The 14,355-nt window shown below is 33.8% G+C and overlaps 1 protein-coding gene across 5 annotated transcripts in view; it reads right to left on the reverse strand.

The window, feature by feature from the left end:
* Window positions 1-14,355, reverse strand: part of Ptprz1 (protein tyrosine phosphatase receptor type Z1) — a 173,123-nt gene that overhangs the window by 115,227 nt on the left and 43,541 nt on the right. For all 5 annotated transcript variants that reach the window (XM_010635346.1, XM_010635345.1, XM_033758096.1 and 2 more), the window contains exon 2: window positions 4,207-4,272. In XM_010635346.1, the coding sequence (XP_010633648.1) occupies window positions 4,207-4,272 (66 nt within the window). The remainder of the gene's footprint in view (window positions 1-4,206; window positions 4,273-14,355) is intronic.

Below are 14,355 nucleotides of genomic sequence, written 5' to 3' on the forward strand. Positions count from 1 at the left end.
AAGCCAGATATTAGTTATCATACTACCGGAGTCCAAATTTTCTTTGAGTTAAGTTTGGTCTATTTTCTCCTAAGTCAAGAGAAGGAAAACACTAAACCTCACTATATTCAAAAATAAAGCCAAATGCACCACATTGCACTGTATATCACCTTGCGCAGCTGCTCTTTTTGTTTTCTGTAAGTAGTGTACTGTAGTCTTTGTACTTCTCAGAATGGAAAGACTATTTAGACAGGATATCCTATCTAGGGAAAGAGAATCAATCCAGTATTTAAAGGTTCCTTCTTTCTGAGCTACCTGTCCAAGGCTAATGGTAATGCACACATGGCCAGAAAGAACAGTCACACATTCTTGTACCAAATGCAACCTTTTAACTAAAACTATACAAGTGTTTAGTAAGAACATTTGAGAACAAATCAGTATAAAAATTTCAATCCCAAGTTGCTTTAAAATAAAGAGAAACACTATAATATTCCATTAATCTTGGAAATAAGATTCTATTTCAGCAGTGACCACTTCTAAGAGTAGAACAATTAGATTTCATATGTTTAACAAGGGAAAAGAAAAAAAATATGAGAAAATGAAAAAATGGAAATAAAGTGTTTGTAAATGGGGAGGAGAGGAGGGGGTGAAGGGAGGGCAGGGACAAGGGGAAAAAATGAATACTGCTGAATGTGCCAATCAGTGCTTTTAAATAGCATATGGCAGCATAATGAAATCTCCTGCAGAAAAATACTACATTATACTTTTGACTTTTATTAGTAGAATTCTCCATGGACAGACACTCAGGAAAAGTCCTTTTTCCTAAGGCTCCAGCAAAGTTGAATTTTAATAATAGCACAACCCCAGCCAGGTGGTGTAGGCCTGTAATTCCAGTGCTCTTGAAGACTAAGGAAGGAAGATGGTAAATTCAAGGCTAAGGAGGGCAACTTAGCAACTTAGTGAGACTGTCTCAAAATAAAAAACAAAGACCGGGTTGAGATGTAGCTCAATGTGAAAGCCCTACGTTCAATCCCCCATACTACAAAAACAAAAGCAAATGAAGAAAGAACATGTATCTCAATGAGATAAACTATTGTAGATGAAGCTAAGACTAAATGTGGTCAAGACCACTGTATTTGAATCATTCATGGAATTAGTTACATTTAAGACTATTAAAACTCACTTCAGAGATTTTATACAATTAGCATAGTTTTTCATTTTCTAGGTGAGATAAAAACATGAATATTGAAAATATTAGCAAACATTAAATACTTGCACTAAAAATAAAAAGAATACATTTTACAGTGACCAATTCATTCATTAAGGGTTTGGCCTTGGGGTGATTTTCTTGGAAGAGACACACTCATTTGGGTAAATAATTTCACTGTTTTCTTTTTGATGCTTTAGGAATTCAAACAAAATAGCAAAACTACACTCTGTTTGAAATAAACAGTTGTAAAATGCCCTTATCACTCTTTACGGCAGTGGAGTACTCCACTGTGGGCATAAATATCCTATTTTCTTATCCATTCATCTGCTGATAGAGACATACATTATTTCCAAGATCTGTCATAAAATTGTGCTAGTATAAATGTCAGTGTTCATATATTCTTATAATATGAAAGATTAAAGAGATAGATATCTACATCTATATCTATGTCTACTTATATCTGTCTGTATCTATCTATATATTACAGGAATATCTCTATCTAAGGAACATAACTACATGGGGGATAGCTGGGTCAAATGGAATTTCTAGTTTGAGTTTTTTGAGAAATCTCTACACTAAAGAAAGATAAAGCATTCATAGGTAAATGGATGCAACTGGAGAACATAATTTTAAGTGAAACAAATCAAACACATGAGCTCAAATATCACATAGTTTCTCTTATATGAGAAACACTAACTGTATACATACGTATATACAAACAAAAAGCAAAACAGAAGAGGGATAAATATAAAGTAGGGAGAAGTTAAAATACTTACCCAAATTACATACTGCATTGCTTAAAAATATTTTAATATAGACTGCTTTGTTTTACTTATATAGTACAAGTTTATCTTAGCTCTTTGAAAAGAATTCAGGACCCTGCACTTGCGAGGCAGGCGCAGCACCACTGAGTTAAAGCCCCAGCCCTTAAATTTTTATTTTTTATATAAAATAAAAAGTCTTCATCACTGATCTCTTCCTAAGATCCGCAACTATTCTGGAAGTAATTTTCCAAATCAGTGGGGAACATGAATATAAGTACTAGTATAAGTAGAATAACTCATTTTTTACAAACACTGGTAAACTCCAACCATCATCTAGAAGGAAATATTCCCTTTTGAAATCTGTCATGTCTCCCTCATAGTAAATGCCACTTTTTAAAGAGTTCGTCTCTTTGATCATTAGATTGTTTCTGAAGGACAGAAGGAGTTAAAGCAACAGGTTTGAGGTGAAGAGCAGGATCATGCAACTTGATCATATAAAGAACTGTGCATCGTGTATTCTTAGACCCATTTGAGAAAGCTTCGCCCTGCCTTAGGTGTTACGTCTATACTCAATTACCTCATTCAAAGGAAGAGCTCTGTGGCTGATTCCTGAATAGGATGTACTATTTGCTGGTATGTTCTGTTGCTCTTATGTGTACTAAAAGACACTGTAAGCTACTGTCTTGTGACCTAATAAGGCTCCCCAAGCTGTCCTGTAACCTTTGACTGATAGGAAATACCACTATCATTATTCCATTGGTCACCATGTATCTGCCCTCACTAGGACTATAACCCTCTCTTCTCTATTTTCTGATGCTGGATTTAGCAGAAATGAAGGGTACATAAAACTTGTTTTTCATTATTCCCACACATACCTGGTAAAATACCTGGATTGTCTGTGTAGATTCACTGTTTAGAGAAAAATAACCTGCTTTTGGTTCTGCTTCTGAAAGTAGGAAGTTCATTAACAAAACTAAACCAAGACGATTTTATAGTCTTCGAAGAGATCTCTGTATCAAGCTTTCTATAAGAGCTATTTATTACTTGTTCAACAGAGCAAAAACTATCTTTAAAAGAAATGATTTTTTAAAATTTTGATACTTAGTAAAAATAATTATGCAAATTAGTAAAATATAATTATGAGTCAGTTGGACACATAGCCATACATATAAAAATACAAACTCAGGACAATTAAAAACTATCCAGAGATATCTATAACATTTTTTAGCGGTTATTCCTGAAAGTGGAGTAAAGAGATAAATACCTTTATCTATATAAGTGTCTTGTATCTTGTACCTGTAACTGAATTTCTACCTGTGTTTGAATATATGTTGCATAATGAGTATTTTTCACTTTTAGTATAAGAATAGGAAAAGAAAGAAAATGGATGTCTATTTACAAAATTCAACATGCTTCTGGCCTTCATCTATAAAAACCAGTCCAAGTTGGCCAGGCTCATGCAAACCCCTTCTAATCTGATTTCACTTTTATCAACCATTCTTAACTCTAATGAGTTCTCAACTCGAATGCTCAACACTACCACCTGGTCTCCAGTTATGTTGCAGTTCCTCTAAATTCCATCCATGTTCTTCCAATCAGGCCTGGGGCTTTTCTTCTCCTCAGGGTTTCCGATCATGATTTCTGGTTCTAAATATTTTCAGCCAGCTTCAGATATTTATAATGTTCAAAGCCCAGTCTGGTAATCTGAAAAAATCCTTTAGACTGATTGTAGTGAACTCAGGCACACTAACTCAGAAGGCCCTTTCTAGACCAAGCATCTCATCACCATTTGTTACATGAATAAAAATAATCACCAGCATATTCATAACAATAGCAGCTAGCAGTTACTGAGAAGGTTCTACTTAAAAGAGGTTCTATACCAAGGAAAGATATACATTTCGTTTATCTCACTTAATGCTCAGAACAGCCCTTCATTTCACAGATAAAAAGAACAACAAAACAACTTTGCCTCCAGTGGGTTATGCACATTTCCAAAGATACACACAGCCAGTGTGGGACTACCAAATCCAGCTCTATCTTAACTAATATGCTGTAAAATCTACATTACCAACTTTGCTGATGGAAAGCCCTCAGGAATCATTTTGAATTTGATATATTTGTTAATTAATTCAATTATCACATAGCTAAGCTAAAATGATGTGTTCAGCAACAAGATTTCTTTGTATATACAAAACTAGAAACGAAACAACAAAAGTTTCTACTGAATTTCATTATGTAAAGTAATACATTTACCTGTATAGGACCACCCAATCTCTTCAACAAGTTTTCTCTGTTGTCTGTAGTATCCATAAGTCCAATCTATAACCACAAAAGTCAAATGATCAATGCACAGAAAAATGTCCCTAATTTTTAAAAAGTAAGATAATCAAGCCACTCATACCATATAATCTTCATGTTTTGATTGTTCTTTCCCACATCACTTTCCCAATGTTTCCCTTCCCCACCAACCACCATTACACACATCAAAGCCCCTGTTCAACAGTTAATGTAAATTTTACCAGGTACATTTAAAGCATGTTCAGGTTTAGGCAGGGACGAAGCAAATGTTCTGTGTAAACCAGGAATAACTTAGAGGCATCATCCCAAAGATGAAATGAGTCAAAAAGGACAGCTGGTTTTGTCTCCAGTTTTCCTAGCATTCCTAAATCTAATGCCTGAATTGATTAAGGATACTTTTGAGTTTATGACTCAAATTTAATCTTTAAGTGCTTCTAAGATCTCCAAATGTTATCACGCTTTCAAAATTTGCTTCCCTTCTAATGAAAAATAAAATTAGCTCTTTTGGGAAAACTGGAATTGAAATGTGTGTCTGTTGGTTGGGAGAAAAGTTGTGTGAGACATTGTAAGAGATTGTGAGATTTGTCTCAGGAGGAAAGGAGATGTCTGCTGGAGGTGACACATTAGGAGGTACAGAGCATCAGTCTCCAGAGAAGGCAGAGAGCAAGGAACATGGGTGGCAGCCAAAGTCTCACTGAATAATTCACAATTTTGCCTAGAGTCAATCAAGAAATAGGGTTGTTCTGATTCGTCCTCCTCTGTGTCCTTGATCCTTAAACCTAGACTATATTAACATCAATATTTCATTTTAGCCACATTATGGATGAAATAAGTCTTTATGGGCTTATTTAGAACCTAATCCACATTGACAGAATTGTTTCTGTAGAAAAGGCTATCAATAATTTACTAATGAACACTACTTATTAATTGGAGTCCTATCAACATAGATTCCATTTGAATATACACAACTACACACAACATAGTGCTTTTATTATTTGCTGGAGAAAGAAAATATTTCTTACTTTTCACAGTTGTTTTCTCTATATTGACAATTCCCAATTATTTCTGGGGTGCAAAGAGTGTAAAGACATTTCAAAGGTATCATCTTCTCTTTCATGCAAACTAATCTTCTGATTAGTACAACATGGTAATAAATAACTTGTAAGCTACTTTATAAAAGCTAAAATGCAGGCTAGCTATCAGAAATGCACAGTGAGAATTCAGATTTTTAAAAGCCAAAGTTTACCTTGGAGAAATAAAAGTTTCATCTTGATTACAAAATTTTTTACAGATATACCTAGGTAAATATTCCTGTAGCTGTGTTGCATGCTTACACACATTTCAATAATTTTATTAAAGTAAAATTTACAAATCATACAACTCACCCATTAAAGTGTATAATTCAGTGGCATTCAGTGTATGTATAGAGTTGTGCAACCATCACTGCACACAATTTTATTTTATTTTTAACTTTATTTTTCTATTAGTACATATATTTCAAACTGATACTATTCATTTTAGGGGATTTGTACCTATAAACAATATATTTGAATTATTTTTTTCTCATTTTCTTTCCCTCCTTTCAACTTTTCTTCCCTTCCCCATTTACAAGAGCTTTGTTTCCATTTTTTTTCCAACCATTCTCTTCCCCCCACGTTGTAATCCTTCCCATTTGAACGTGTTCTTCCTACTTCCCCAAACTGATCCTCCATTAAAATCCTTATTTACCCTTTGGGGTTCTCACACTAGAGAAACAATGCAATATTTTAACTTGTGCATCTGATTTATGTAACTTAAGCTTATGGTCTTGAGATGTATTATTTTCCTACAAATGACTCACGTTTATTCTTTATGACACAGTAGTACACCATTGTATATAAATACCACATTTTCTCTACCATTTATCTTCTGATGGGCAGATGGGCTGTTTCTAAGGTTAAACTATTATAAATTGTGTTGCTATAAACATGGTAAGCATATGTCACTGTTGCATGATGCTTTTAACTCGTTAGGGAGATATACAGAAAGGGAACAGCTCTGTCAAATCTCCATACTGATTTCCATAGTGGTTGTACCAGTTTGTATTTTTACCACCAAAGGAGAAGGATTCCTTTTCCCCTAGAGACTCACCAGCATTTGTTATTGGCTGATTTCTTGATGATAGCCATTCTTTCTGGAGTAAGATGGGATCCTGGTGTTGTTTTCATTTGCATTTCTCCGATGACCAGTGATATTGAGCATTGTTTTATATATTTATTTGCTGTTTGTACTTCTTCATCTGAGAAGTGTCTATTCATTTCAAATGTTCATTTTTTGATTGGTGCTTTAAATTTAGGAGATCTGATTTTCTGAGTTATTTATGTATTCTAAACATTTATATATTCTAAACACACACACACACACACACACACACACACACACACACATAGCTTTTTAACTTGACTGCACATGATTTTAGAACAACTTCATAGCTTCTACTGCCATCCCACTGTTCTACCCACCCCCAGACTTAGGCAACCAGTATTCTACTGTGTCTATACAGAGGTGATTTTTCTGGACATTCCATAAAGAGAGAATCATGTATTACATGACTTTTTGTGACCAGCATCATTCATTTTGCATGTTTTCAAGGCTCATGTATCAGTATTTCATATTTTACTGCCCGAGAATATCCCATTGTATGGCGCATGAGACAGCCTTGAGTCTACTCAGCTGCTCAGGAAGACAGACTTCTTTCTGACTCTAGGTCTCTAACCTCTCTTCAAATGTTGCAGAGATAATTATGTATTCTTAATAGTCAACTGACAGTTTACAACTCAGACATTCACTTCTTCAGGATATAGAAACCATGTCTTTGAAATGCAGTCATCAAAAGAAGCAGCATACTGAAGCTCCCAGTTTCAGTGAGGGTAGGAGCCCAACTTCAGTGAGAAACCTTATTCCCTGGGGCAAAAACATGAGTTTATTTTTTCCTTTAAAAAAATCAACTAGCAAACACAGATGGCCTGTGACTTTCCCCAGATATCTTGCAGTACTTTTCCACTAGCTCATTACACCCTTTAAAATACCTTAACCCTTTTGCTTCACGGGAGTTGAGTTCAGACTTGGTCCTGGCTTCTTTTGACTATTGCAATATCCTTGAATATAGTCTTTCTTGCTTGTTTAAATTTGCCAGGTGCAATTTTTGTTTTGACGTTGGATATATCATATTTTATTTATTTATTCACCAGTCAATGGATACTTCAGTTATTTCTACTTTTGGGCTATTATGAATAATGCTGTTACAGTCACATATATATTTGTGTTTTTATTAGTCACACATATATTTGTGTTTTTTAAAAATACAATTGTCTCTTCAAAAGGTAATCATTTAAATTAATTTAAATTCTAGGAGTAAATGTTTCTTTATGATAACAAAACACATATTGCAGAATGTTAGAAAGGCCTTGAGACATCATTTGACTCAGAATTTTTCAGTCTAGAAAAAATATAATTCCTAGTACAGAAAGAAGCCAATTAAGCCAAAGAAATGAAGTGGTTTGTATAGGCACTAATTGATAAAAATGGAATCTATAAGGCACAGCTCCTGCTTTCTGCTCTACCACTCCCTACATAGTACTAAGAATTCCTAGTAACTGTGGGTAGGTTGGTTACTCTTCTAAGGTGTTTTCTCTGAGCAGGATCCACTGGAGCCAGTACGCCTCCAAGAGAAAAACAAAGCAAAACAATACAAGGAACCAGAGGTTCACTAGCAGAAATGATTTGAACAAGTGAGTTTATAGAGCACTGACTGTATATTTGATTTGACCTGGTAGTCAAATGGAATTTTATGCTAAACTTTCCACTGACCATGAAGACTTGTTGTTATCTTTTATGTATTTTGAATGTAAATATTTTTGAAATGTAAGACATTTCTGTAAAATACAGCAAATATATTTTGATGAATTCAGAAGATCAGATACAAAATTTATTTTTAACTTGTACTCTGCTAAATTAAATACAACAGTAAGAGTTTGTTTTAATGATTCGTTCTAAAGGATGGTAGCAAACTATCAAGCAATTTTTAGCTTTCTTTCCTGTAGGCTTTTATTGCTGCACAAAGAGCATTTGTTCTTGATTTCTAATTACTTAGGTTAAGGAAGCCTTTTCAATAAAAGATTACCAGGTGTTGGTAGCTCTCTTCAGTTCCTTTCCGTATTGTTCCCTTAATTGTTACTTCAAACAATCTGTTACACATTCATATGGTAATTGCACGGTCCTTGGGCGTGAGAGAGTATCCCACTTTTAAAATTCTACTTAGAGACCTGATAGATGAGATGTGATAGCTCCAATGAACAAGAAAAAAAGAGGCTAGGTTCGCTTTTTTGTTGCATTATATACTTTGAAAACCAGTAAATCCTGTATAAAACAGAACCTATCAAAGTGCTTACACATGTAAAAATCCAATAAATGAATACAGAATTTTTCCCTGTTTCCATAAATTTTTAGCTTCCTTAGTTTTTGCATTTTGTATCTTTCCTCTTAAAGCATTTGAGTGGTCTCTTTCAGTCTATTTTATAGTGAAAAAGCCAGAAAACTTCAGAAGGAACTTATACGTGTGATATGCAAGAAGAATATATACAGCAATCAATCTTTTCTTAAGGCTTCTCTAAAACTTGTCCTGAAAAATGTTTTTCATGAAGTGACTTTTGAATCTATTAGTGTAATTGAGAGAAAACCAGCTTATATTGCTTTAGGAAACCTTCAATGTTCCTATGTCAGCCAATCCATCTTGCATTTGCTGTAAACTCATATAAATGCAAACACGATATACATACACATAGATATACACACATGTATTTCTTTGTATTCACATAAAAAATTAAAGCATAGTTTTCCGTGATAACCCTCATTAGCATTTTTGAAGTTTTTAACCCCTTCTTTTCAATTAAAAATAAGAGTGCTCAGATTTTACTGAAATTACCAGAATAAATATTTTTATGATGATGCCCTTACCCTAAAGAACATTTTTGCTTCATACTGATCAACAACTTGTCATCTGTCTCTTAATACATGCTCTAGCGGTAGTGTTCTGACAAAATACACACACACACACACACACACACACACACACACACTTTAGTGCCTAAAATATGAAAGGGAGGAGAAATAGAGTGGACCTCAGAAAAAGAAACTCCAGAGAACATAACCACAGATATACACTGAAGTCCAGCATTCTAGATTTCTGAAAGTGGACTTGTACACAGTAGATAGTTCTCATATAGCTCACGTCTTTTAAAGAAATCACTAAGCAGCTTCAGAGGAAGGGAAAGGCCAGCTCGTCTTAGAAACCTGGAAAAGTGGTGAAGAAGGGACAGAATTAGAAGTGCACTTTTGGCACTCAAGAGTAAGACTGCAAAGAGAGATGGGAAAGGAACCAAATGTTCCAGTAGAGAAACAGACTGGGCAGCAAGAAGGGGCAAGTGAAGGTCCAGAGACCCAAGGGGTGCTGAGCTCTCCTGGGTCTGCACAGGTCACGGGGATTTATCCTCGGAGATAGTTCACTAAGACACACCTTAATTCACGTCCTACTCTCTCCTCTTTCCTAGATTTCTTTTACAAATAGGAAAGAGGTAGTCTATTCAGTATACTTTAGAGGAAAATCGAAAGGTTAAGGAAAAATCAGATTAATATTTTAGCTGAGGGGAAAGAGGTTGCGTGTACGTTTCTGAAGAAAGGTAGGTGACTTACAAAAGTTTCAAAAGGGAGTGATCTCAGAGCGATTACCAACCACTACACCACTAAAGAATCTGACATCCAAAGGTGCATAATACTGAAGTGGCAGTAATTATTTTAAAACGGTCGATAATGACAGCAGCCATCGTCATCTAATCACCTATCACTGGAAATAGGTGCCCCTCTGAGAAGAAAAAAATAAAATCAGAAATAGGAGTTTCTCTAAGAAGAGGATGCCTGGCTAGTGAGGTCTCCTGTGCTCACACTTCCCGTTGTAATGGTCTTTCTGTGTTTGATGAGGAAGCTGAGTTGATGATCCCAGTAGCCTAAAACCAACCAAAATCCTTATTAGTTAAATAAGGATGACTTTCTAAGAAAAAATTAAACCTGATTATGAGCAGAGAAGTTCCATGTCATATGTGGTAGCTGCTCTGTGTGAATTTTTTTGTCACAATGCTAAACATTGGCTTTTTGTCGAACTACTACCATATAACTTGTTCTCACCCATCTAGGGTGTTAACTTTGATAGAATATATTATGCAAGCCATCTGGAAAATATGATTTAGCTAACCACAGCAATTCAGATGGTATGGCTTATTTAGGATATAGTAATTGTTGAAGCATTGTTCTTACTACTTACCATAGATAGATATAACTCAAATTCCTAAAAATACAGTTTTTTAAAAATACATAATTTTCCCATAAGCCATCTGTTTTCTAATTTTAGCTGCTTTCCGGTGTTAGAAAGAAGAGCTTCACTTTTCTCCTTTCTGCAAAGCTTTAAAAATAATAGTACTTCTGACAGTCTCAAAATCTAAATAGCAGGCCAGGGGTTTAGCTCAGTGGTTCTGCTGCCTGCTTCTCAAGTGCAATGACCCAAGTTCAATCCCCGGTACCCCCCACAAAAAAATCTAAATTGCATCTTAATGACAAACAGGAGGATACATTAATTATATTATTAAAGATAGAAGGCTGGGCATGGTGGGTCATTTCTGTGATCCTGGCACTTGGAAGGCTGAGGCAGTAGGATCACCTGTACTACACAGTGGGACTGTCTCAAAATAAAGAAAATATGGTATTTGTACACAGTGGAATACTACTTTGCCATAAAGAAGGATAAACTTGAGTCATCTGTAGGGAAATGGCTGGACTTTGAAGCCATAATGTTAGGTAAAATAAGTCAGACACACAGGTTTACGTATTGCATGGCTTTTCATATATGAGAAACCTAAAATATAAATGAAGAGCAAATTAAAAGATAGGTAAAAAGAATCAGGGAGATAGATCTTTGCAAGCAGAAAGATCAAGAAATGGAGGGACAAGGAAGGGAGGGATGGGAAAAATGGCTGAAAAGAGAATTAAGATGTGTACATGTACCAAATACCCATGATGAATGCAATCTTTTTGTACTGCAAACATGTACTAATAAAAAGTAAAAATTGAATCCCCCTAAAAAAAAAAGAGTCCTGAGAAAATAAATTTTGAATCCAAGTGACCTCTTTATTTAAGGATAAGGTTGAAGTGATGAAAAAGTAGATGCCCAAGGCACTGTATAAAAATCTTATAATACAATAATCAAGGAAGATGAAAGACTGAAAACAAGAATGACGCAAAAGAAAGAAGCCATTTCTCCCATATACTTTCAGTAGTGAAACACCCAATCAAATATGCATGTCTCCAAGGACTAAGGTAAAGTTTGGAGGTGAGCCATTAAATTTTATTGTTCCTTAGAAACTAAGGACTATGAGCACTTTACCAGAGAGAATTTGTATGTAGGCAACATGTTTCCCAAACCTATAAAAACTTTCATTGAAAGCTCAAGATAGTCACAGGCTTGTCTTTTAACCTAATGTAATTTATATTTCTATGGTTGAGAGATTTTTGGTTAAAATGTTAATTTTAATTTTTTTCATATAAGTAATAATGCATATCTATTCCAAAAAAAATCACAAAAATACAGATCGATAAAAACAGTTCAAAATTACCTGTAATTTTATCTCTTACAGGTAACTAATTTTATCTCCTATAGGTAACTACTGTTTACAACTTGGCACACATGTGTCTTTTTTCAATTATATTTATATAATATATATATATGTGTGTATAATATATGTATAATATGTATAAATATAAAGTAATATGTAACAAAAATTTAAATCACTGACATTTTCAAGTAATGCATATGTTTTTATAATATCATAAGTTTACTTAAAACATTTCTTACATTTGGATACTGAGATTAAAATGTGGATTTAACTTGTGTAGATTTATCTCTTGGACTTAATATTAGTGATGACAGCTCCCATTAAGCTAGTCTGCTTTGAGCTTTATGAATAAAAGTCTACAGGAGATTAGGTACCACTTCTCCCCTATCAAATTTCTACAAAACTAAGAAAACACTAAGATAGCAAAAAGTCATTGTTATCCTACAAAACTATAATCATTATAGGCACCTCAATTTACATCTATAGCTAACAGTGAATTTACTCCTACATAATAATAAAACTCAACTCTTTAAGACATACTGATAATGGAAGCACAGACAGAAATAGCAGCATGTAAAAAGTAACAATGAGATGACAGTACTAAAAGTAATATAAAAGCAGAAAAAGAAATCTGTAGAAGAACAAACATAATGAATAGAGAACATGGAATTAATCAGATTACAGAAATAATGTGTTAGTATATTTGTATTGTATATTTCAGTGTGACATACTATTAAATTATCCAGACAAGTCATGTGTTGTTATTTAGCAATATGAATAAGGTTGCTGTGAAGTCTTTAGGCCATGTGTTTTCACTGAACTACAGTATAGAGCAAGAACATCCGCTGCTTGGGAATGATCAAGACCGTCTAAATAACTGGCACACTAACAGCCAATTAGAGGACCCGATGGAGTTCCGTGCCCAGTTACCATGAAAAGCATAAAATACGAAGAAAGTGCACAAACAAAAGGCAGAACTATTATTAACACAAGAGGAAACATGAATAAATTCAGATTCCTACCATATTCTTGAGTGGGAATGGTACATTTGGAGAACATATCACTTTTTTCTAGATTAATGAATACATCAAATTTCACTGGAATGTTTTAAAACTGGAATAATTATTATAAAATTCACATAGATAAATAGAAAGGACTAACTGATAAAACCATTTTTAAAAGCACAAAACAAAAATTAACCAATGACTAGAAGATACATGGATAGGAAGAGGGGCGGGGATTTAGCTCATTGGTGCCACCATCTGCCTCTCAAGTGCAAGGTCCTGAGGACAATCCCCATACCAAAACTAAATAAATAAATAAACTGATAGGAAGATTAAAAAAAAAACTACATAGTTCTAAAATTGGACCTAGTATAGATGCAACTTTAATGTATGACAAGCAAACATCACAGTCAGACAGGTATTAGGAACACTAGCTATTTGAAAAAAATAATTCATATTTCACATATATGACAAAAAAATTCCTGAGGGATTGTGTGATTTAAAAGATGTACAAAAATACAAGAATAATGTGAAGATTTAATTTTTTATAAGATGGGGAATATCTTTCTCTTCATGGAAAAAGATATACAAAAACATTCATAGATTTGATTGCAAAACATTTAAAAATTGTATAAGAAAATGTCTAATGAAATGTGAATTACTAACGTTATTGACAACATTAAAAATATGCATATAACAATATATTTTACAAATATATAAGGTCTTTCAAATTAATAAGGCCAAAGATAAGCAAAGAAAATTTAAAAATGCAAATGCAATTAAATCTCCAAAGAACTGTTAGACTTTACTGAACACTGAAGAGACATTAAAATAATACTAAGCATTTTTTTAGTTGACAGATTATCAAAGGTTAATTGTTACTATTATTATATATCCACCAATGCTTAAAGAATGCTGAGATGTTCTCTTACATATAGACAGAGAATGTACTAGTATGAACCAAGAAAGAAAGTTGGCCAACAATTATGAAGATACTTAACGTTTTTCATATCCTTTGACATATTTCTATTCCAAGGAATATATTCTAATAAATTAACAAAGATGAGAACAAAGTATCATATGCCAAGATGTTTGCAGAAATGAAAGCAAGAACTGGAAAATGTGTTAATGTATAAGAAATGGGAATGCTTTAGATAAATTAGGTAATGCACATATATTAAATAATGTGAACTAATTAAAATCATATTTTCCAAATATTCAGTGATATGACAAAATATATGTGATATAAAACATTATCAACAGTTTGCTATAATTTCATAACCATTGCATGTATACAGAAATGTACATTTCTCTATGTGGTGTCACTGGGACACTTTTTATACTCTTATTTGATGAGACTATACTACTTATTTTTAAAATCTGATTAAAAGTGTATATAT

Source organism: Fukomys damarensis, unplaced genomic scaffold, assembly GCF_012274545.1.
Source record: "Fukomys damarensis isolate Sample0158 unplaced genomic scaffold, DMR_v1.0_HiC HiC_scaffold_4, whole genome shotgun sequence".
NCBI lineage: Eukaryota > Metazoa > Chordata > Mammalia > Rodentia > Bathyergidae > Fukomys > Fukomys damarensis.